This window comes from Staurois parvus, unplaced genomic scaffold, assembly GCF_062004578.1.
Source record: "Staurois parvus isolate SC_StPar_1 unplaced genomic scaffold, SC_StPar_1.0 ptg001132l, whole genome shotgun sequence".
Taxonomy (NCBI): Eukaryota; Metazoa; Chordata; class Amphibia; order Anura; family Ranidae; genus Staurois; species Staurois parvus.
Window position 1 is genome coordinate 245001 of NW_028318928.1, and position 26274 is coordinate 271274.

The following is a 26274-nucleotide window of genomic DNA, read 5'->3' on the forward strand; positions in this document are numbered from 1 at the left end:
AAGGTGTAAAATTGCCCGGTATTGAATTGGTTAATAGCAAAATGTCAAAAATACTGTTTTTTTTTTTTTTTTTTCCTCCAATTATCAGGGTTTTTTTTATAGCGCATCAAATACCACCGAAAGAAAGCTCAATTTGTGGGGGAAAAAAAGACGTAAATTTCATTTGGGTGCAGCACTGCTTGACCGCACAATTGTCCGTTAAAGTAATGCAGCGCCGTAACACAAAAAATGGCCGAGTCAGGCAGGGAGGGAAATCCTCTGGAGGGCAAATGGTTAAACAATCATTCCTGGAGTTGGGAATAAAAATACCAGTGAGATCTGATTTTAGTTTAGCATTAACAGGCAGACTTGCTGAGAGCAACTCACCACTGGAATTCTCATGTGATGGAAGCGTGGCCAATAAACAGGAAGAACACTCTGTGGGCACTTTATTGGTGATGTTGTATGGTGGTTGATGATCCCCACCTACTGGAGAGAAGTAGTATGGCATCAGTCTGCACCGCATCTAATCCGATATAAAGATGTTCACTTGTGAAAGGTGCAGAAGAGTTACATTTCCATATATGAAAATATATAGTGTGTATTTTTTTTTTTTTTTTAAAGTGTCTGAAAACTCGAGATTGAAAATGATGCATTGCATGTCATGTTCCTTTAAAAAAAAGTGCAAATTATAACTTTTGTTTGCATTGCAATCAAATATGGTGCCAGTAACTGAATGGGTCTATTACCCTGAAAATATCTAAGCATTGCCAGCATCCTCTGTGCTTCCATAGTAAGGCTATGACTGTAAGTGCCTTCCTAAATAGAGCCAGCCCCTACTGCCTGTATCAGTGCAACATCTGCCTATCTGCAAACTCTGCTGCCGGACTGACAGCAGCTCCCACCTATAGAAGTGAAAGCTGCATCTGATTACATCAATGGGAAATGAGAAACTGCACACGTTCTTCCTCTAAAAAAGTAAAAGAAACATAGAGCAGGCTTGACCAACCTGTTCTGTATACACATTGTCCCATTTAAAGTGTTCCTAAACCCACAACAGTAAAATCAGTCTGTATATGCAGTAAAGCATGTTTGTTCTACTCACTGCGGATCCTAAGGGGTTAATCTCTGCATTGTGTAAAAAAGGCGGTTTGATCCTTTCTTCTCTGTTCCTCCCCATTTTCAAGCAACCACCTCTTATCTCCTGATAAGACAGACTGAACTGTAGGCATTTGCATATGCTCAGTTTGGTGTGTATTGCTAGAGAGGTGTTTTTTTTTTTTTGTGAATAGCACAGGGCCATTCAGGACTGGTTAGACAGAGGTCAGGGGTTTTGCATCCTCCTAGAGCGGGAAGAAAACTCCTTCTGCAAGTTTTAGCTAGTTCTTGGCTGGACACTGATAGAAGTCACAATACGGCTGTAACTGCTGATGAAAAGGTATTTAGCAGTTTGTATTTACTAAAATAATTGCATTTCCATGTTGTGTGTACTGTGGGAGGCCAGATATAGTGAATGCAGGGTCCGGGGAGACCAGATATAGTGGATGCAGGGTCCGGGGAGGCCAGATATAGTGAATGCAGGGTCCGGGGAGGCCAGATATAGTGAATGCAGGGTCCGGGGAGGCCAGATATAGTGAATGCAGGGTCCTGGGAGGCCAGATATAGTGAATGCAGGGTCCTGGGAGGCCAGATATAGTGAATGCAGGGTTCTGGGAGGCCAGATATAGTGAATGCAGGGGCCTGGGAGGCCAGATATAGTGAATGCAGGGGCCTGGGAGGCCAGATATAGTGAATGCAGGGGCCTGGGAGGCCAGATATAGTGAATGCAGGGGCCTGGGAGGCCAGATATAGTGAATGCAGGGGCCTGGGAGGCCAGATATAGTGAATGCAGGGGCCTGGGAGGCCAGATATAGTGAATGCAGGGGCCTGGGAGGCCAGATATAGTGAATGCAGGGGCCTGGGAGGCCAGATATAGTGAATGCAGGGGCCTGGGAGGCCAGATATAGTGAATGCAGGGGCCTGGGAGGCCAGATGTAGTGAATGCAGGGGCCTGGGAGGCCAGATATAGTGAATGCAGGGGCCGGGGAGGCCAGATATAGTGAATGCAGGGGCCGGGGAGGCCAGATATAGTGAATGCAGGGGCCTGGGAGACCAGATATAGTGAATGCAGGAGCCTGGGAGACCAGATATAGTGAATGCAGGGTCCGGGGAGGCCAGATATAGTGAATGCAGGAGCCGGGGAGGCCAGATATAGTGAATGCAGGGGCCTGGGAGGCCAGATATAGTGAATGCAGGAGCCTGGGAGACCAGATATAGTGAATGCAGGGCCCGGGGAGACCAGATATAGTGAATGCAGGGCCCGGGGAGACCAGATATAGTGAATGCAGGGTCCTGGGTTTAGTTATGCTTTAAAGCTGGTATCCAGGTTTTAGAGAAGTTGAAATAGTTTGCTGGTCCAAATGAGCTAGATTCTTCGGTAACCGATGCAGCGGCTGTGTGCATTGTATAAGCTGTATGTAACCTCCGCTACATACCGAATACAGCAGCGTGTTCCTGCAATAGGACACCAACCTCTGCACAAAATTGAATTTGGCTGAGCACTGCTCAGCCATTCACAGGGAGCTTTATATTCTACGAATGAATACAAACCTTCCTCTGGTTGGCTGAGTTGGGGATCATGATGTCATCGACCCGCTTCAGCCAATCAGAAAGCTTTTGTATTCATTCACAGCATCCAAAGCTCCCTGTAAATTGCTAATCAGCCATCTTGAATTTGTTCCGGCAGTGGGACAGAAAGTTCCCCTCCCACAGTCAGAATACAGGATTGTATTCTGTGTGTAGCTGATGCTACGTTCAGTTCATACAGCAAACACTGCTTTGTCCAAACAAACTTTTTAAACTTTAAAACCTGGTGATCAGTTTTAAAGATATAAAAGACACACTAATGCAGCTCTGTCATGATTAATACATTAAATATATACTGTATTTTTAAATGCAAGTCGTGTAAGTACCCGAATTGATTTGGTATTTGAACTGCCTCTTGCAGTTTTGTACAGCAGGACTAGAGTGTGAGAGGAAGAAGCAGCACAAGAAGCCTGTTGGTTCACGTGCTGACAAGAGTAATTCGTAGAAACAGGGAGATGAGCTCATCACTGCACAGTTGCAGGCAGGGGTAGGTCCGGAACAACCCGGGCTCAGAAAAAGTAGCTTTAATGATTCTTGCTAGCAGACTGGGGACCTCTAGTGGAAGAAAAATAGTACTGCAGGGAACTAAAAGTTGGTGTGCTGTGATAAGGTGTTAGTGTGTGTTCTCTATGTGATCATTTAGTGATGTGATTGTAAAGCTCTCCTCTGTGTCTTTGGCTTATCTCTGTACAGACGGCTGAGGTAGCCATGTCAAACCTGAAGAGTAAATATGAGAATGAGAAGGCCCTAATTTCCGATACTATGGTGAAGATGCGACATGAGTTAAAAGCCCTGAAGGAGGACGCGGCGACATTTTCATCAATGCGCTCTGTATTTGCGAGCAGGTACTGTATGAATCTGGAAACATTAATACCCAAAGTAGTGAAAAGGGCCAGTGGTGTAGGAACATGTATATCTGTGGGAGCAACTGCTACTGGGCGGGCCTATGACACTGAGTGGGGGGACATAACTGACCTGGATGGGGTAAGGCTGGTTTCTCTTCCTTGAAGCTTCTGCCTGGAAATGTGATATATTTTTTGAGGAATTTGTACTGAGGTATTGCTGGCCTTGAGAAGTTTAGCTGCACCCCTTTAAATAAACCTTGTGCTAAAAGAGATCCTTTTTTTAGGCTGTCATGGCTGACCTGAAAACAATGTTGTAAAGAAAATATATACTTACTTTGGTTCTGGATTCAAGTTGTTTTGCTAGGTGCAAATGACATCACTGTTCCTTACCATGGCTTCCTGGGATACCTGGCGGCTTCAAACCCCACAACAATGCACATGGGTCCATTTGGGTTCCTTGTACAGGGGGGCATCTAGCTGCTGTCCGCCCCTCTTGACATTTGTGTGCCTGGGAGGTGCAAGTTACCAGGCCCACTGCTTGCAGCCTTTTCGAAGTCTGGGGCAGGCTGTGGCTGGACGGAGCTGAATGCTGTACTGGGTGGTACTCCTGTGTAGGGCCATATGCATTCAGGGACATAGTTGGGATGCAGGAATTTTGCATTTCTGTTATTCTTCCCTAAACACATAGGGTCCTAACCTTGAGTGCCACACAACACGGTGTGCTCTATCCAGCCACAGCTTACCATAGACCTTGACAGACTGTCTACAGCAGGGCTCAACAGTGCGCCTGTCCCTCCCGGGTGCACTAAAACAGCTGGAGGGATGCACAGTTCATGTACAAGGAGACTAAAGGGGCACAGTCACTCACAATCTTGAGTACTCCACTTAGTCAGCAGTGGGGCACAGTGGCATCACCTGCACCTCCCAGAAACTTTGGAAGCCAGAGTCGAGGCAAGTGTTTTACATTTATTTGTATGTGTGTATATATCTATATCTATCTATAGAGAGAGAGAGCGAGAGAGATGAAGTGTTTCGTATATGAAAGCATGTAAATTTTGGTGGTGTAGGTAGAAGAGCAATGCTGAAGTGTGTGACTGCAAAACGGGTGTAGAAAGGAGAGGAGTGCAGTGTATGAAAGCAGGCAGCACATTTGGAGAGTATGACGGTGGGCAGTTTGTGCAGGAGAGGAGTGCAGAGGATACGACGGCAGGTGGTATGTGCAGGAGAGGAGTGCAGAGGATACGACGGCAGGTGGTGTGTGCAGGAGAGGAGTGCAGAGGATACGACGGCAGGTGGTATGTGCAGGAGAGGAGTGCAGAGGATACGACGGCAGGTGGTGTGTGCAGGAGAGGAGTGCAGAGGATACGGCGACAGGTGGTATGTGCAACAGAATAGTGCAGAAGATACGACGTCAGGTGGTATGTGCAGGAGAAGAGTGCAGAAGATACGACGGCAGGTGGTATGTGCAGGAGAGGAGTGCAGAAGATACGACGTCAGGTGGTATGTGCAGGAGAAGAGTGCAGAGGATACGACGGCAGGTGGTGTGTGCAGGAGAAGAGTGCAGAAGATACGACGGCAGGTGGTATGTGCATGAGAGGAGTGCAGAGGATACGACGGCAGGTGGTATGTGCAGGAGAGGAGTGCAGAGGATACGACTGCAGGTGGTGTGTGCAGGAGAAGAGTGCAGAGGATACGGCGACAGGTGGTATGTGCAACAGAATAGTGCAGAAGATACGACGTCAGGTGGTATGTGCAGGAGAGGAGTGCAGAAGATACGACGGCAGGTGGTATGTGCAGGAGAGGAGCGCAGAAGATACGACGGCAGGTGGTATGTGCAGGAGAGGAGCGCAGAAGATACGACGTCAGGTGGTATGTGCAGGAGAGGAGTGCAGGGACTTGGACAGTGTGTGGAGGATGTGACAGTGGGCAGTATGTGCAGGAGAGGAGTGATGACAGTGTGACAGTGGGTAGTGTGTGTAGAGAACGTATGGCAGATTCAGCATGTGTGGGAGAAGAGTGCTGAGGAGTATGGCAGCAGGCTGTATGTGTAGTATTGACATAGTTTGCTGTCAGTGAATGTTTGGATAGGAGGGAGGGAGGCCAGAAAGAGTAGACAATGTGCGATGAACTTCTTTCTCTGCTTTAGTGAATCTGTCAGTTTAACATTGGAAAAGTCTGGCTATAATCATACAGTATCATATGGAACATGCTGTTATCTTTGTTAATCCCAACAACGTATAATCAGACACGATATGGTAAAGTGGGTCAGAGAAACTAAGAAGCCCTCCACTGAACTCATTTTGTTATCCAGAAATCAGCTGCTCTGGTCTTATTTTCCCATTCTAGCTAACAGACTTCTCCAACTTCAGCACTTTTCAGAGATTTTCCTTGCCCTCCAACGATCCCTGTCTGGTGAGAGCACCTCCGTGGGCAATAAGGGGCTTACATTAAACACTGATTCAGTATGGTTCCTGCTGTTAGACAAAAATGGCTGACCCATACATACAGGCCCTCAGGAGAATCGGTGACAAATAGGAAGAAATGTATGGAGCCAAAATGATCGTACTGAAAAGGTTTGAGGGTGACTTTCTATGTTCAATTGACATACAGAACAGTTCATCTGAATCTTTACATTGACTTTCCAGGTGTGATCAATATGTGAATCAGCTGGAGGATATGCAACGCCAGATTGTTGCAGCAGAGGATGAGAAAAAGACATTGAACACACTGCTGCGAATGGCGATCCAGCAAAAGTTAGCTCTAACACAGCGTTTGGAAAGCCGAGATAGCGTTCAAGAAGTCTCCAAAACTAGCAGGACAAAATCTGCTACAAAGTCTAAAACTCGGGCTTCCAAATCCAAAAGTTAATAGGTAAGTGAGTGCTTTTTTTTTTTCTCTGTGAATGGTTGAATTCAGTTTTATGACCGTATATCAAATTAAACGTGCTGAATTAGAAAACAGAAGTAAGGGGGAGAACACAACTCTCAGGTTTAAAGTGGAACCCCAGGAAATGAAGTTTTTAGAGGATAGAGTTGGGCAGTTTAGTTACTATTGCTAATGCAGGCCATAGATGGGTCGAAAATCGGCCGATTTTTCGGCCGAAAATAAAATCGGCCAATTTTCGGATCGTTAGTGGGCGATTTGGTCGGCCGTTTTTCGGTATTTTGGCCGTTTTTTTAAATCGGGAAAGTTGGAAAAAAATCGGCCGATTTTCGCGGCAATAATGGGCTAATCGGCCGATTTTTTTTACCAAAAAAAAATCTGCGCATGAGCAGTGACCTGCAATAGGAAGACAAAAAGAAGAAAAAGAAGAGGATGAAGATGATGAGGAAGAAGAAGAGGATGAAGATGATGAGGAAGAAGAAGAGGATGATGAGGAAGAAGTAGAAGAAGAAGATGATGACGATGAAAAGGAAGAAGTAGAAGAAGAGGATGATGATGAAGAAGGGGAAGAAGAGGATGAAGATGATGAAGAGGAAGTAGAAGAAGAGGATGATGATAAGGAAGAAGTAGAAGAGGAGGAGGAGGATGATGAAGAAGGGGAAGAAGTAGAAGAAGAGGATGAAGATGATGAAGAGGAAGAAGTAGTAGAAGAGGATGATGATGAGGAAGTAGAAGGGGATGAAGATGATGAAGAGGAAGAAGTAGAAGAGGATGATGATGACCAAGAAGAAGAAGAGGATGATGATGAAGAAGAAGAGGATGATGATGAAGCAGGAGAAGGATGAAAAATTAGAGGAATTCCAGTACGGCAAAAAGTGTCCCTGCAGAGAGCTCCGCTATTTCTTTGACAGTTCTCTGACAGTTCCTTGACATTTACAGCGGTTGTAACATTGTATCTATTTGTTTCCGAATAAAAACATCTGTATCCTAAATGGATGCAAATAGATACATTGTTGCAACCGCTGTAAATGTCAAGGAACTGTCAGAGAACTGTCAAAGAAATAGCGGAGCTCTCTGCAGGGACACTTTTTGCCAGCTGTAGACAGGATGAAAATCGGCTGATTTTTTTTTTTTTACCATTGATGGTAATGTTGGCCGCTTGAATGACCGATTTTTGGTTTTTTTAAAGAAAAATCTGCCGTTTTTCTCCCCATCTATGGCCTGCATAAGAGTAATAACTGGCATCCAGTGTCTGGAGGGATGCTGAAATCCTCTGTTGTATTTCTTGCCAGATACAGGAGTTGACTTACTAAAGCTGGAGAGTACAGAATCTGGTGCAGCTGCGCATGGTAGCCAATCAGCTTCTAACTTCAGCTTGTTCAATTAACCCACATGGAAGAAAAACACATTTGAAATCTATTTTAAAAATATTCTTCCCATATATATTGACGTATATTTGAAATACTACAATTTTGGCCATATTCAATATATATATCATGTTGAAATGCGTTTTTATTTTTTATATATATTACAAAATATATGAAAAATATTTTAAAATGTTTAGATATTTTCTTCAGATTTTTTTAACATCTAAAAAAGTAATTAACATGTATTTTTACATAGATTTGTAAATGCATTCCAAAAATGTAGATTTGTATTTTTAAAGACATTAGATTTGAAATGTATTTTTTTTTTAAATAGTTTTTATATAGTTTTTATATATTTTGTAATAAACTAAAAACTAAAAATAAATTTGGTCAAAATGGTAGTATTTAAAATATATATCAATATATTTGGGAAGAATATTTTTATAATATATTTCTAATATATTTTTCTTCCATATGGGAAGCTTTGGCAAATAAACCTGGAAGCTGATTGGTTTCTATGCAGAGTTGCACCAGAGTTTGCACACTCCAGTTTTAGTAAATCAACCCCAGTGTCAGAAATTTTCAGAAGCTTACAGCCAACTTTTGTCTCTGTGGGTATTACAATAAATCCTCATAGTATAATAAGGACTAGCACTTAATTTTAGAGAGGTAAAAGCTGGCTGCAGGCCTTAGTAGTGCAGTGTACCAACACTTACATCCAAAAGTTTGGGGTTAAACTGTTAAGACCCCATTCACACTTGCAATTGAAGCCATTCGATGAGGGAGAAACTGGTGGGGGTTCCCAGCTATTAGCTACAGGTGGATGCCTCATTGAAAGCAATGGGAGTTTGACAACTTCCGCAGCTAATCACAGCTGCTCACATGTAATCGCTCAAGCAATGATTACTTGCAAATGATTGGGCCTAATGCAGGCCATAGATGGGGAGAAAAACGGCAGATTTTTCTTTTAAAAAACGAAAATTCGGTCGTTCAAGTGGCCGACGTTACCATCAATGGTAAAAAAAATCGGCCGATTTTCATCCCTTCTACAGCCGGCAAAAAGTGTCCCTGCAGAGAGCTCCGCTATTTCTGACAGTTCTCTGACAGTTCCTTGACATTTACAGCGGTTGAAACATTGTATCTATTTGTTTCCATTTAGGATACAGATGTTTTTATTCGGAAACAAATAGATACAATGTTTCAACCGCTGTAAATGTCAAGGAACTGTCAGAGAACTGTCAGAAATAGCGGAGCTCTCTGCAGAGACACTTTTTGCTTGACTGGAATTCTTCTTATTTTCATCCTACTTCTTCTTCTTCTTCTTCCTCATCCTCTTCTTCTTCTTCTTCCTCATCCTCTTCTTCTTCTTCATCCTCATCCTCTTCTTCTTCTTCATCCTCATCCTCTTCTTCATCCTCTTCTTCTTCATCCTCTTCTTCTTCTTCTTCATCCTCATCCTCTTCTTCATCCTCTTCTTCTTCTTCTTCATCCTCTTCTTCATCCTCATCCTCCTCCTCTTCATCCTCATCCTCTTCATCCTCATCCTCCTCCTCTTCTTCTTCATAATCCTCCTCCTCCTCCTCCTCCTCCTCCTCATCCTCCTCCTCCTCCTCATCCTCCTCCTCCTCCTCCTCCTCCTCCTCCTCCTCCTCATCATCCTCCTCCTCCTCCTCCTCCTCATCATCCTCCTCTTCCTCCTCCTCCTCCTCCTCCTCCTCCTCCTCCTCTTCCTCCTCCTCCTCTTCCTCCTCCTCCTCCTCCTCCTCCTCCTCCTCCTCCTCCTCTTCTTCCTCCTCCTCCTCCTCCTCCTCCTCCTCCTCCTCCTCTTCTTCCTCTTCCTCCTCTTCTTCCTCTTCCTCCTCCTCCTCCTCCTCTTCTTCCTCCTCCTCCTCCTCTTCTTCCTCCTCCTCCTCCTCCTCCTCCTCCTCCTCCTCCTCTTCTTCTTCCTCCTCCTCCTCCTCTTCCTCCTCCTCTTCCTCCTCCTCCTCCTCTTCTTCCTCCTCCTTCTTCTTCCTCCTCCTCCTCCTCATCCTCCTCTTCCTCCTCCTCCTCATCCTCCTCCTCATCCTCCTCTTCTTCTTCCTCATCCTCTTCTTCTTCCTCTTCTTCTTCCTCCTCCTCCTCATCCTCTTCTTCTTCCTCTTCTTCTTCCTCATCCTCCTCATCCTCTTCTTCTTCCTCTTCCTCATCCTCTTCTTCTTCCTCTTCCTCCTCTTCTTCATCCTCATCCTCTTCTTCATCCTCTTCTTCCTCTTCTTCTTCTTCATCCTCATCCTCTTCTTCATCCTCATCCTCTTCTTCTTCATCCTCCTCTTCCTCTTCATCCTCTTCATCCTCTTCTTCTTCATCCTCATCCTCTTCTTCTTCATCCTCTTCATTCTCTTCTTCTTCATCCTCTTCATCCTTTTCTTCCTCTTCTTCTTCTTCCTCTTCATCCTTTTCTTCCTCTTCCTCTTCTTCTTCATCCTCTTCATCCTTTTCTTCCTCTTCCTCTTCTTCTTCATCCTCTTCTTCTTCATCCTCTTCTTCTTCATCCTCTTCTTCTTCATCCTCTTCTTCTTCATCCTCTTCTTCTTCATCCTCCTCCTCTTCCTCCTCCTCCTCTTTCCTCTTTCCTCTATCCTCTATCCTCTTCATCCTCTTCATCCTCTTCTTCTTCTTCATCCTCTTCTTCTTCTTCATCCTCTTCTTCTTCATCCTCTTCTTCTTCTTCATCCTCTTCTTCTTCTTCATCCTCTTCTTTTTGTCTTCCTCTTGCAGGTCACTGCTCATGCGCAGATTTTTTATCGGTAAAAAATCGGCCGATTTGCCCACTAATTGCCGCGAAAATCGGCCGATCGGCAAAATCGGCCGATTTTTTTCCAACTTTACTGAAAAAAAAAAAACGGCCAAAATACCGAAAAACGGCCGACCAAATCGCCCACTAACGATCCGAAAATCGGCCGATTTTATTTTCGGCCGAAAAATCGGCCGATTTTCGACCCATCTATGGCCTGCATAAGGGCTCGTTCACACTTGACTGTTTTACCAACGCTTGCCAAACGCCCCTATAGCGTTTGGCAAGCGTTGGTCCGGCGCTTGCGGAGCGTTTTTTTTAATGCTCGGCAAACGCTTCGCAAACGCTACATGCGTGGTTTAGCAGAAGTTGCTAGGTGTTTGCCAAGCGTTAAAAACGCCCCACAAACGCCTATATTGAAGTTTGAATGGTGTTACCGCTCCACAAACGCCGGCTGGGCGTTTGAGGCGCGGCATCATAGACTAGAATAGGAGGCTTCAACGCCTCCTGACTCGACCAGAGGCTTCCGTTTTGCCACAACGCTAACACTCCCGTTAGAACAGCAGCATGTGCTGTAATGTGCAGAATTGTCAGAGGCGTTTGGGAAGCGGTAAAAACGCTTCCCAAACGCCTCTCTGCCGCCTGCACACATTGCTAGTGTGAACGTAGGCTAAAGGTGGGAAGGTTAGAAAATCGACTGATCGGTCGTCCGATGACTGAGAGGTTTTCGTTCGTTGGTCAAAATCGTGGCCCACAATAACAAATCTAAAAAAATTGTTCGGGCAATACGTAGTGTTATCTTCCATACAAGTGGAAGTGATGCGGTGTGCGTGTGACCTTGTAGCCACGGCCTTCTGGCCAGAACGAGCGATATACACAACAATTCACAGCAATGAGTATAATATCATTTATTACATTAACTATATACATAGTGATACATCAAATATAATCTGCAGAATTCTGGTTTCATTATCTCATTAGGCCAATCTACTTTTAGCATTTGGATTTTTCATTCCTTGGACATAGACATCCGGGTCATCTTCTGTTTCCGCTCATGCGAGAGAGCGCGAGAGATTTTTTTCGTACGACTGTCAAACCACCGGATAGAAAATCGGTTGTTCGTATGCGAAACGACAAAGTTTTTCACTGTTGTTCAACCTGATTTTTTCGTTCACAATATCGTTATCGGTTAAAACATCCCGCTCATCAACGAAGAGAAAATCGTTTGATCAGTGGTTCTGAAAAATGTTTCATACGATTTTCTTGTCGTGTGTATGGGGCATTAAGCTGGAAAGTGCAAAAAGTCTCACTTCTGCATAGAAACCAATCAGCTTCTAACCTCAGCTTGTTGAATTAAGCTTTGATAATAAAACCTGGACGCTGATTGTTTTCTATGCAGAAGTGAGCCTGATTTTGCACTCTTCAGCTTTAGTAAATAAACCTCTGACCATCTCCCTCCAGGGCTGATGATTCGCAATTAATCGGTCCATGAGTCATTGCATGTGAACATCCATGATTATGTGTGGGAGCTGTCAACCCCTCATTGCTTTCAATAGGGGTGGAAGGGTGGCTCCATAGGATGCTGCCAGAGAAACCTTTTAACAGGAAACCAGGGGCACCTGTAACAGGAACATAGCAAAGAATTAAAAACTAAGGAATCTTCATACTCAGCAAGTAATTAAATCAGCTGCTAAAAGTACTTAAAAAAACTGCAGGTTTAAGATCACCTAAAAAAAAAAAAAAAAAAGTTTAAGGCCAGCTTCCAACACTTTTCAAGGTGGAATGCTGCCTTTTCTTGAGGGATAGACTCGTAATGTGATGCACACTATAGTGATATATTGGCTGGCAGTCTAGTTAAGTTATAACAAATTGGATTGTGAGTCGTTTTGCAATAATCAGTTCTGTTTTCTCTACACAGAAATAACATTCCATCCACTGGATCTTGGCACATCTGAACAGTTTTTGTTCGGTCACATTCCTGCTGTGGAGATATTTTGAAGACATTATTCATCGTGCCTTAACATACAACTGCATCCTTTTTCCAAATTTAAGCGAAACATACATCACTGCCATGACATCTGAGGATCTGTAGTTGTAATTGCAAACATTCTTCCTTATGATCCTTTATTGGAGGGGACCAAGTCCTGCCACTGCTCTGCAAAAATGAGTTTAACCTCTGACCTGTTGTAGGGATGTTCATAATTTTTTGTTCCAACAATTCGAATGCAGCGATCATGAGGAATCATTGTGTCTTGTGGTTGTTTTATTACTAGACCTTTCCAGCACTGCGGATGGACATCCATAATTGTAGTTTCCACTACCTATAAAAAAAAAAAGTAGATGTAGGTTTTTCAAATTATTACTCAGAGGAGTCGCAAGCCAGTAGGGGATTTTCAGCTTTGCTGAAAATCCCCGTAAAGCAAACCTGTGGCCAGTCAAAGGTGACCTCCATGATACAGCAGGCACCTCCTGCTTAGTTCAGTAAAGCACCCTTTAAAACCAAATGCTGCATTACACGAAATGCTACCAGGTCTCCTGTACTGCTTTCTATTGATTAGTCTAATGCATCTAGTAGGGAGAAAAGGTATGAAGGAAGATGTGATTTACAAAGCAATCAGGAAAAACCCTGGCCCTTTTCTATGTTCCGCAGCACCCAACTTTCAAAATGAGCCCTCATGCACACTGGACGTTTTGATAACGTTGGTAATGTTAGCTGTGTAAAGTTGGGTTAAAAACATGAGTTTTCAGCTTTTTTTTAGCGTTTTTGCATTAGTGGTTTTAGCAGCATTTTGCCTCGTTTTTCCACGTTTGCATTTTTTAGCGGGTTTTTTTCTTGGTCAAAGTCCAAAAACACCAGTTACAGCTAAAAAAAAAACAACTCCTCTAGAAACCCACTAGTCCTGGGGTTTTTTTTTTTTCCAGCAAAAAAACGTTGATTACAGTCTGTGTGCATAGACACATAGGATAACATGCTGTGGGGTTTATTAGCTGTAGGAAAAAATGTCAAAAGCCGCTATAAAAACGTCAAGTGTGCATGAGGACTGAGTGGAGCTTTGTATAGAACGACATGCATGGGTAGCAGGAGGTGCCTGCATTATTGCTGGAGCAGCACTTTGCTGTGGCTGGAACAATTGCAATGTATCCTTTGTCCTCTGTGATGTATTAAAGCCCAACCCCAGGAAATATATATATATATACATACGCTCTTGCACTTTATATGCCCACACTGCAAGGGTTAAATGCTCTAGAGCTACAGAAACAAGCAGGGTTACTTTACCCTATCCCCCTCTGGCCGTCTCCAGTGCTGCCTCCTTCCCGGCTTTCTGGTCTGTGGGTGGTCCCTCAGTGTCATCACATATAATTCAGGTCTATTAACCCTGTATTGTACCTGGTGGAGAGCGGGCATGGAACCATGTCTGGGAATGTCTTAAAGAGGAGGCTGCAGGGGACCAGCACCCCTAGACTGGGGACCCCCTGCAGGTGTTGATTTTTTTTTTTTTACCAACCCTGGGAGTTGAGCTTTAACATCTAATATCCTACTGTATATTTGTATTACAAAGAGTTGTTTTTAACTTGAAATCCTATTCACATCCTCGTTAAACTTGACGAAATAGAAGTATGTATGTGTATACTTCAAAAGTGCCTTAAACAGTTAACTAAATTATTTTAAATGATTGCTATCCATATTCTAGTAATGATCATGTTTAGTTTCCCGACTGAAGATCCTACTTGTCCATAGGTGTATGTGTTTGTAGATAAGTGTTTTGTATGTTGTTTATGTCTTCTTTTATGTATATGTACAGTATGTTAAAGTGGAATTATGGGCAAAGTAAAAGATAATATACACTATACAGTCTGTCAGTAGCATTAATACCACATTTTTAGTATTTTGTTTTCTTTTTTAATGGTTCACTCTGTAACATACAGTAATTCTATTACCTTTTAGATTTTGCCAGTAGATTATTTACTGTCAAACAAAAGGGGCAGTAATGACTGAGACAAACCATATTACACTGCCAGTGATATATACAACAGCCCACTTTTATTCACGTGGCTTAAAGTGGTTGGAAAGGCTAATTTTTTTTTACCTTCACGTATTCTATGCATTCAGGTAAAAATACCTTCCTTCTGTGTATAGCAGGGCCCCCCCCCCCCCCCCAACACTTACCGGAGCCCCATCCTGATCCTTTGATGTCCACGAGAGCCTCGGGGACTCTCACTCCTGATTGGCTGAGGCAGCCATTGTCTCCTGCTGCTGTCAATCACAGCCAGCAGTGAGCCAATCAAGAGAGGGAGGGGGCAGGACCGAGCCACGGCTGTGTGTGTGAAGCTGGAGCTCTGAGTTACAACTACATATCCATCGAAGACTTCCTTTTCCACAGCCGTAATAAAGTCACTGTGCAATTTCACTGTAGAATGAATAATGTTGTCATCCTATTACATTTAATGGTCAACAGGTATTTATAACTTCAGGGAGGACACACAAAAAATACTGTGTCAATGCTACCGACAGACTGTATCATATGTCATGTTTTATTTTGTCCTCTGTTTTTCTTCAAGGAATAAAGGTATCAATGCTTTTTAAAGGGTACAGGAACCCCTCCTGTACTTGAAACATGACAAGTAGTGCCCCCAACCCCTTTCTACTTTACATTACGGCATGTCAGCAGGAACCGGACGAGATTCGATTCATCTATGGGCAGGCTGGTTGTACTGAAGTCAATCCTGTCCCTGCCGGCAGAACACAATAGCGCTGCAGGAGGGATTCCCCCATCAACACTGAATGTGTTGAGGGAATTGAGCAGTTTTCATTCCTGCAACTTGTAGTTGCAGGAAAGAAAATCACATAATCTGTGGCTTGCCTTAGTAGCAGTCTCAGGCTCTTTGGATTATCAGAGCAGTGCTTATTATGCAAAACGTTATGGAGGGTAAAGGGATGGGGGTTCCCCCACCATTCTCTGTTGAAAAAGATTCCTAAAATGTTTTAAATGAAAGTATTGTATTCATGCGGATTACAGAATATTAACTCAGTCCACAAAGCTCGTTCACACCATATGGGTAGGAAAAACTAATGGAAACTGACACGCAGATTTCACATGCAGAGACATCCGTTTTCATGCACGCTTCGATTAGTTTTATACAAGTTGCGGATTCCTGCACAGAAAAAAAACTGCATGTGATAGTGTTGTGGTGTGAACAGGGCACATAGAGAACAATTGATTTTGTTGTGCCGTTGCAGAACGTGTGCAGAAAACTGAGGTCTCTGCTCCATGCTGTGAACGAACCTTAAGGGACTCTGTTATCAGCCATGTGGCTGTAAAATTCAATCTTATTGGATTTAGAAGTATACACTAATAAGTATACTTCTCTCAGTTTGCTTTGTGAATTGAGCCTTCTGTATTATTCTTACCAGAAGGCAAATGTATTTTCAAAAATTGGTATAATATTTGTTTCATTTCAGGTGTTATTAGCCTTAAAAAAAAAAAATTAAGGTTTTTTTATTAAAACATTCTGTCTTTTTAACAGTTCAAAATAATTAATAATGACAACACTTTTTCAGTCGGTAAATGCTTCCTGTAACTGCTTCATAATTAATAACAGTTTTCAACTGCAGTTCATCTAGTACAATGTTCCCAAATGATGGTACATAGACTCAAGGGATACTCCCAATAAAGGAAACCTTGCTTAATATGGTTGTTGAAAAATGGTATACTCAGCTGTGCAAAATTCGTATTAAAAAAATTGCTGGGGCTATATTTCGGACCAGAGAGTCTGGCATATATATATATATATATATATATAATGACTTTTAGTTTAGCATGGATTTGTGGTGAACGACAAAAGCTTCCAGAGTTCCTACGCTGTTGATCATGATGTAGGGCAGTGGTCTCCAAACTGTGGCCCAAGGGCTGGATGCGGCCCTTTGCTTGCTTTTATCTGTTCCTTGGGGCACTGTTTTATCCACGGATACCACCAATGGGGCATAATTCCCTCCACTGACACCAATGGAGAAGCACAAATCCTCTCAATGACACCAATGATGGAGCACAATTCCTCCCAATGACACCAACGATGGGGTGCCATTGTGACCACTAAAACCAAAGAAGGGGCATGGTTTATTCCTGCTTACGTCAGGACCTTTTCCACTCCTAATGGCCACAGTCCAACCCCCCTCAAGTCTATAAAGGACAGCAAACTGGCCCTTTGTTTAGAAAGTTTGGTGACCCCTGATGCAGGGTATTGGCAAGCTCTCTGATTTCCACATGCCTAAACTCTTACACGGTTGGAAGAGAAGATAAAGTATTTTCTCTTAATACAGCTCTACAGAGAATGAAAATGTAATCTGGTTCAGACCATGGCACTGGCCATTCCACAATGTAATTCTGAGCAAGTGCATGTATTATTCCCTCTGTTCTGTATTTTTTTTTTTTCATCATATACATACATATTTTTTTTATAGAATGACAACTTCCTCAAAGTTACAAAATGGTTATTGTTACAGATACAACATAGTCTCTTCAGTGACATTTTTAAATGACAATAAATACAAGTAAGCAGTGTTAAAGCAGAACAGCAATATTGCTTCGATAAGGAAACCCTTGAAGATGTGGGTCTGTCTTTCTTAACAGATGGGCCTCTCATGTAAGAGCTGTACAATACTTCTATGAGAATGTAAATTCACACCAATAAAACCACCACTGGCAAAAGGCTTCTTCTGTTTCTTTACTGGTGGACACGAGGACCTCTATTCGTTTAATAGCTTGTACTCTGGCAAACCGTTGTGCCATGGTTGGGGGTCCAGCTGTGTTGATTAAATGAATAAGGATCGAGCATCTTTCTGAGGATCATGTTATGATAGAGAATGGTGAAGGTTGGGTCATGTGGAAATGGGAAGTCTGAATTTCTGAAGTATAGATCCAACTGAGCACCAAAAAGGTTGAGGGTTGGGACATCCCCAGAAGACATGGTGCACTGAGCTTCCTCACACCTCCATCAGTTACTGGGGACTGAGGGAAATATATGCTGCAAGGTAGAGGGAATCCTGTGGCATTATGTTTCCAGTTCTACATTAGGATTTGTGAGCAAAGTAAATCTGTTTCTCTATTTGGCCAGGAGAAAAACTGATCTAGAGTCCCTCTCCCATTTCTGGAAGAAAACATGGGAAAAATCTAATCCTGGGGTCACATGTAACTGGTATAGCACAGAAAGTGTGTATGTCTCATTGGCCTTATTCTGGGCAGAGGGTTTAAAGATCATCAGCTGTTGGGCATATCAGGCAGGGGGTGGTAAGATTAGAAAGTAGTGCCATTGAAGTCCCTTCTAGAGGTCATAACATATTCCAACTGCTCTCTAATGAATTTGTTTTTGGCAAGCAAGCAGGCACTAACTTTTCAAAAATGCAAATGTTCATTTTTGATTGTGTTGACCGTTCCCACGGAAACATTTGTCTCTCGTGCAATTTCATAGCAGGTTTTGCATCGATTATCCAAGAGCAGGCATTTAATATACTGAATGTTCACAGGAATGACTGCTGCGGGCTGGGAACCACCACGGCTGGGGTCACGAAAGGACGGCCATTTTTGAAACATTTACAACATTCAAATGTCTTACTGTGGCTGAGCGTCCCATCACCGTACTATGCTTGAAGTCTTCTGTAGATATCTGTGGGTTTTATGCCTTCCTCCACAAGAAACTTCATCACCACACGCTGTTCCATGCACACACTAACACTGTTGTCTGCCATTTTGTTTAACCACTTGCCCTCTAGAGGATTTACCCCCCTTTCTGACCAGGCCATTTTATTTTTGCGATACAGCATTGTTACTTTAACAATTGTGCGGTCATGCAATTTTGCACCCAAATGAAATATACGTCCTCCCCCCCCCACAAATAGAGCTTTCTTTTGGTGGTATTTGATCGACTGTGTGTTTAATTTTTTGTGCTATGAACAAAAAAAAGCAACAATTTTGAAAAACAACCTGTATTTTTTACTTTTTGCTATTAAACATGTCCAGTATGAAAATTAAAAAAAAAAAAATCAAATGTCATAAATTTAGGGCAAAAGGTATTCTGCTGCATGTCTTTGCTAAAAAAAAAATCCCAATATGTGTAAATTAATTGGTTTACATGAAAGTTAGTGTTTACATATGGCGGTATGGATACTGGAATTTTTTTTCTTCCCCTACTAGTAATGACGGTGATCATAAAAAGCACTGACTACTAATGGCACTGGGCAGGTAGGGGTTAACAAGTGAGGCAATCAAAGGGTTAACTGTGTGCTGTGTGTGCGCTTTGCACTGTAAACACACTGCTATGCAAAGCTATACAAAGCAATGTGCAGGAGCTGACGGGAAGAACTGTGTTTATACACAGGTCTCTCCCCTGTTGGTAATACTCGGAGATCACCGTGTGTCAGTGGGGAATCACTGGCTGGGACCCGGTGATTGACAGCCAAGGCCGCGAATGGCGGCAGATGTAGGGGGCGTGCCGTGCCCCCTTCCTGGAAATGCAAAACCACCTATATATGCAAAATTTGGTGCACCCGTGCTGCCCTGTAGGAGTATTTCTGCTATAGGGTGGCATGGAAGCGATTAACAGTCTCTGGACTGGCCTGCGACATCAGTAATAGGACACGCTTGTCACTTAATTCTGCGTGTAGTACCACCACGCTAGCATCCCTTTTTATACCTGTAAAATTAAAAAAATCCTGTTTTTGACTTGAATGCCCCCTCGTATACAATAATAACGGAAAAATACAGTTCTAGACTCAAACTGTCAGCACCCATGGGCATTCGTTGGTCCTATGAGCATGTGTGGTTACCAGTGTAAAGCTGCAGACTGCCATTGACTTGTACTGGTGGCTGTACGCAACACCTGCCACTGCCTCCAGACTGTATAAACGAATGCCTTCTCCACATTGTATAAACCTCAGATCTTTTAAGAATGAGCCCTATAACCCTTCAATGCACAGATTCCTGGGCAGTTGGAGACATTTTACATATGCTCATTAAGAACCTTAACAACTGTAATCGGTGTCTTTTTGGAAATGAATGACCTGCAGACATCAGCTGCATTGCAACAGAGTGAAATATAATGACGGGATGCAGTCACCACTTTTCGTCTCATGTATATACAGAATTTTAGTTCAAATGTCTCGAAGACCAGGTCACTATTGTACAGAATGTGAGTTGTCTGTTCGATCCTTGATAATTCCTAACAATGCACACAGAACTCTAAACTTGTAGCTCTGCTCCAAGCTCCCCTAATTCAGCAACCCGGTGATTCAGTCCATGTCAGGTGCAGATTCCACAGGGGCTCGTCTTGCCCGATACTCAAACATACAAGGGAGAGCAAATATGGCAGAAAGGCTTCAGCTTCATCCCCTCCCGAGCCACATCCTCGAACATGTTTCACCCATCATGCGCTTAATCTTAAGGGTCCCTGTGACTAGGCCCATGATGGGTGAAATTTGTTGGAGGGAATGGAGCTGTATCCTTCCTGCCAAATTTACATTTGAGTGGCTTTTAGTGTGCGCTTCCAGCTCTCCCTTGTATGCTTATGAGGCCCACAGACTTGCAAAGTGGCAAATATGGAAAAGGTGGACTAATTTCGCTAGTGCAAACAGACAGCAACTGATTTTGGCTAAGCAATAGCTGCAGCTCCGAAAAATAAAAACCATAGCATGTACAAAACTTAATATAACAAGTTGTCAGGCTATTTGGGTTTTGCCTGGAGTGCTCCCCTAAAGTGTTTGTACACCCAAACTCTTTTCTTCAACATGGTTGGCATCATGTTTCGCTGTATATAATTTAAGAATATACTTTTTGTGCATCCATTGCAGTTTCCTGAAGAAGCTTGCAGAGATATTTGACAATGCGGCTGCTGCCTGTTTAGTGATGTCAATCAAACAAGCCAATAGGGGGCACTTGAGTACACAGCTGCCCAAAAAGACCTAAGGGCTCTTTCACACGGCGTTCCATTTTTATCATCCGTCGTGTTTTTTTTTTCTTTTTCAAAATCGGAGCTAAACAGATCAAAACGTCACTTTTTACCTCTCTTTACATCCGTTTTTGATTCGTTTACATCCATTTTGCATCTGTTTACATCCGTTTTTTATTTGTTTACATCCATTTTGCATCTGTTTACATCTGTTTTGTCATCATTTTCTTGTAATTTTCTCATCAGTTTCTTGTCAGGTTATCAGTTTTTACATCCTTTACCAATTCAAAAACAGATGCAAAAACGTACCGTATGTCCGCTTACATCCATTTACATCTGTCTTTTGTCCATTCTGGACAGTACAAATATGACATTACAACAATATGTCACAATTCAAAGATAAACTGCATCTCAATCAACAGAGAACAAAGACCTTGAGTCACCTTAACTTTCCTCCCTCTTGATTACCATAAATGTTTAGCTTTCTAGTGGCATTATAGCTAGAGTACCAGACTACGGTTACATAGGTGAAGCTGGTCAATGTTCCAAAATACCTCTTTCAGTACCTATATCATACATATGAGTACTAAGGATAACCTTGTTGAGCAAGGTAGTACAATGAAGTACAGACTTGCACACTTACATGTTCTGTATAATGCCATACATAAAGATCACTTATATATTGGTGGACCCTATCGCAAGATTTGGTCTAGAGGGGGGAGCATGCATAGGTGAACTTAGCCAGGCCGATCCAGTGCCACTCTACTCTGCCAGCAGCCTGACCCTTCACAGCAGATTTTGGTTGTGTCACCTTCCAGAGGACTGGTGAGTGGATGCAAGCCCAACATTCTCCCTAACACAGTATAGACACTGCATGCAGACACTGTTAGCTGGGAAATACTTTTCTATTCACTTTGCTGGATGCCATTGCACAGGAATACTTTTGGGCCCCTTCATAGCTAGCTGAAGACCATGAACACACCTCAAGATCTCCTCCACTCAAAGGATTCAGTCTGCAGAATCTGTCACTGGTTGACCCTTTTTCCCTTTAATGTAGTAATTGTTTATTTTAAAGGGGAACTTTTTATTTTTTTTTTGTTTTGCCTGTGACATCATGGCTTAGAAGGAGCTGGCTGACCAGAGGAATCCTCTTCCCGCTCTTGTTCCTGGGATCATAGGTCTACCTAGGGTCTGTTGGTCCTGCAGTCTGGTCCATAGTCATGGTCATTTTCTTGCATATCTTTGTGACTCTGTTTATTGCTACACCCTGCAATTTGGGTGAATACCCACAGTTTACATTTTTTGTCTCATATTGACTTCTCTAGTAAAGTAGTATCTTGTAAAACTATTCCTTTGGGTGTCTTTTGCACTTGTGTTCGCATTACATTTATTCAACCAGGTGTGTCAGGGGGTTTGAGATTGTTCTTGGAGTTGAGGTGCAGAACAGAGAACCCAAAATCACCAAGCAGCTCTTTCAGGGGTGGTACTACGTTATATAACATGCCAATGTCTGGAATTATTCTTTAACAGTAGTCTTCCATTGGTCGTGTTCTGGTGGTACGGGAGAAATCCATTTTTGTGCTATTAATTTACTAGCTATGAAAAGCAATCAAATAATGGGCTTGTGAAGCTGATTCAACTCTATGTTGTTGATTAGGATACCATAATCTCTATTTTGGGGTCTATTGGTAAACTCAACGTGAAATTGTTGGCGATCAATTGAAATATTGATTCTCAGTATCTAAAAAGTTTTGGGCATCCCCACATCAGGAATGCAATGATTTTTCTCATTCAAAATGTTCATTGTAACATAAAATTCACTCAGAATACAAGATATACAGCTGCCCAATGGTGACACAAACTGCAACCCAATAAAAAAAAAAAAACACAAATTAATCCAGTTACATAGGCATGAAAAAAATCACTGCATTTGTCCCAAGACCTTCATCTTGAGATGAACACTGGTATTTTTTTCACGCCTATGTAACTGGATTAATTTGTGCTTTTCTTTTTTTTTTTTCCAGTTGCAGTTTGTGTCACTATTGGGCAGCTGTATATCTTCTACTCTGAGTAAATTTTATGCTAGGCAGCCTAATATGCGCAGACAGTGAAATGTATTTTATTAGAAAAATATGTGGCTATTCCTTAGAGGTGCAGAAACCAAAGTTAGGTCTGCTGATGACTTGATTGGCAAGACATCTTGACATATCTGTTGTGCCATTTTGTTGGTTCAAATGTTCAGCGTTTACCATGGAGCACCCAGCAACATTGTCAGATGCTCAGTATCAGCCAGCTAAGCAAACATTCTATTCTCACAGGAGCGGCTGCGTGATGGTCATGGCTTTGTCAGGCTCTACTTTCACCTCCTCATAGTATTTATTAGAGACCAATGCTGGCCACACACATGACTATTTTTAGAGAAACCAACCACTTTCAGACAGCTTTGCATTGCAAACTTGACCTAACACCCATCCATGGTTTGAATAATTTCATTAACTGGAGTGAAACATTTGGTTGCAGGTTGCATTGATCTAGTCAGCTGTCTTTGTGATCAAAAGCTGGTTAAAACATAATCCGTGCTGTAGGTGACATTTCCAGCCAGTGTCCTCTATTTAGCTCTCTCTGTCAGTACAGCCTTAGCTTTGTGCTGATGTTTTGTCGATGATCATGCAGAGCACGTCTTTATGCTGAACAGACAGGCTGTGCAAGTGTCATTACAATGATAGAGCAGCCACTGGTATAATAAAACAAAAAGAAAGAAGCAATGCCTGACATTGTTTTCCAATACAGATTGGAATGTTGGATTAGTATTTTCAATGTAAACACTATCCTCAGGAACAGGCCTAATGAATCATTTTAGGAAAACCCAAGTTACTCCCCAGCCTACATTGGTGTTTAGTTCTTTGTTAGTCATGCACATAGCTTTCCTCAGCACCCTGAGCTTTATAGAATGGGAAACTAAATTCAATAACCTTCCCCAAATAAAGAAAACACTATCCTGGGTCATTGATTTTATTACTTTAACTACTGAGAACTATACAATACCTCCAAGCTCATGGAGTCAGACAAAGCCCTGTTTAAGCATCTTTGCACTCAAGAAATGGGCCCTACCTTATATCACAACCTTAAACCATTCTACACTCACCGGCCGCTTTATTAGGTACACCTTGCCACCCGGTGTGGTCTTCTGCTGCTGTAGCCCATCTGCTTCCAGGTTGGACGTGTTGTGCATTCAGACATGGTATTCTGCATAGCTTGCTTGTAATGAGTGGTTATTTGAGTTCCTGTTGCCTCTCTATAATCTTGAACCAGTCTGCCCATTCTTTTCTGACCTCTGCCATCAACAAAGCATTTTTGTCCACACAACTGCCGCTCACTGGATATTTTCTAATTTTTGGACCATTATCTATAAACCCTAGAGATGGTTGTGCATCAAAATCCCAGTAGCGCAGTAATTTTTGAAATACTCAGACCAATCCACCTGGTACCAACAACCATGTCACATTCAAAGTCACTTAAATCCCCTTTCTTCTGATGCTCAGTTTTAACTTCAGCAAGTTGTTGTCACCATATATAGATGCCCAAATGCATTGAGTTACTGTCATGGGATTGGCTGACTAGCAATTTGTGTTACCAAACAGTTGTACAGGTGTACCTAATAAAGTGGCCGGAGAGTGTATGTCATTACAAATTGTTGACTATGCCTTACTATATAACAGCTTGGGAAAGGGACCTAGGACAACAGCATCATGAGACCGACCTTCAAAAAGCTTTTATAGTTACCCCAAAAAAAAAAAATAGCAATTGAAGCCCAGGAGAGGAACTTCAAGATTTTGGTGCAATCGTATAGCTGCCCATACAATCTACATAGAATATTCTGCTCCGTTTCTAAACAATGTTGGAGATATAGAAACGACTCCATATCTAGTGGACCTGTCCCCCAATTTTAAAATTGATGTAAAAACAACTCCATGTATTATGAGCCTGCCCTCAAGTTTTCGAGATGTAGAAACATCTCCATATGTGGTGGCCAAGTCCCCTGATTGTAATGTTTTGGAACAGAGTTTTTGGTTTTCTTAAACAGGTGATAGGCTCAAATGTATTTGGGACCTCCGAAATTGCACTTTTCTTATTGATACCAAGAAGCATTTCTACAGCTAAGAGAAGAATTCTAATATGTTTTTAACTCATACTCCAACCATATTGGAATGAGTTATTGAACTTGTGTTTGATGCATGGAGGAATTGACAGCATCACTTTATGATAGGTCCCACATAGTCATGTGGACTCTATGGATCACATTTATGGGTTCTGAGCAGTTCAAGAACCTTCTTTCTGATGAATTCATACCAAATATATTTGGCCCCCTATCTGGGTTACCTACAAGTGAATGATCTTTTAGCAATTTTTCCTTTTAGTCCTTTGTTTTAGGTATGCTCTGTGTCCTCTTTTCTCTTTTTTCTCTTGCTTTTAGATTGCTATAAAACATACCACTCTGACATCCCTAGTACACTCTTCTCCAATAGAGGCATTCACAATGGGTACATCAGCCATTAACAGCCTGGATTCTGTAGATCTCTAGGGTTCCTCCAGAGGTTGCTAGAGGTTCCTTGAGCTGTGTGTGATGAAACACGGCATTGTTCTCTGCTAATCACCAGACCACAGAGTCACTGGTTGGTGTTCCAGCATCCTAACAACCAAAAGCTGGGGGATGTAAAAAATGTGGAGGCATCTGGAATATCCATGGGACAGCGTATAGGATCCCCAGAATATTCAAATGCTGATACAATCTCCCATAGGCGTCACCATTACACTGGCAACCCATGCAAAATGTGGGCAGGGTGACTTGATAACAGAGAAGCCTGCCAATGATCACACTTGCTTTGAATTCTTTCAGTACAAAAGGAGGTGTGGGGCATTTAATCTAAGTCTCCTCCTAACTCTGTCACTACTGTGTTCTACAGTGGTGTATTTAGGCTTTATGCTGCCCTAGGCAACACAAAAATTGTCTGCCCCCACAGACACCAACCAAAATACAACCCCCCCAACCCCTGCCTGCAGAGAAAGCTTGACATTGACCAACAACACCCCTGCCCCCCACCCAAGAGAGCCCTCCACTATCCCCCCTGGCGATGGAGAGACACTCATCTTCACGACTCTGGACATCCCCGGAAAGGAGAGTCAGGCTCTACATACACCATCAAGCAGCCTGCAGCTTCTCTCAGATTCCACCTGGTTCCCATGGTGTGTGTGTCTCTTATTTTATCCCTTCTTTTGGGGGGAGGTGCTGCCCCCCTGAAAGATGCCGCCCTAAGCAAGTGCCTTGTTTGCCTTGTGGTAAATACGCCCCTGGTGTTCTATAGGAATGTAGTGGCTGCTTTTACACCAAACCCCCACTTTTCTTTTTTCCTTCATAACTGTTGCTCTCTTACAGTGTGATATATACTGTGATATAGACCAGTTGAAAAATAAAATCTAGATTATCATTTTAGATTCAACCAATATACATTAGTATATTATATTAGTAATTGTACATTAATTTTGGACATTGACATTAGGAAAAATAGTCCTGCTCCCAAAAAGAATGTGGTTTCATATTTGTTTCCATCTTCTGATTTAAATGATGGAATTTGGTGGCTAAGAGCAGCAAGCACCTATCTCTCTTTTAAGCGGCTTCAGTTTTTGGAATTTTGCTTTTCTTTATGTATGCATAAAGCACAGTGGCTTAGTGGTAAGCACTTCTGCTTTCCAGCATTGAAGTTCCTGGTCCAAATCCCAGACAGGACATCATCTGCATGGA

At 42.6% G+C, this 26274-nt stretch overlaps 1 protein-coding gene across 1 annotated transcript in view; it reads left to right on the forward strand.

Moving 5' to 3' along the window:
- Nucleotides 1–17242, forward strand: part of LOC149439374 (protein bicaudal D homolog 2-like) — a 70823-nt gene extending 53581 nt beyond the window's left edge. The window contains exons 7-9 of the mRNA XM_089659096.1: nt 3358–3509; nt 6155–6380; nt 12454–17242. Coding sequence (XP_089515222.1) covers nt 3358–3509; nt 6155–6377 — 375 coding nt within the window. The 3' untranslated portion in view covers nt 6378–6380; nt 12454–17242. The remainder of the gene's footprint in view (nt 1–3357; nt 3510–6154; nt 6381–12453) is intronic.
- Nucleotides 17243–26274: the final 9032 nt, after the last annotated feature.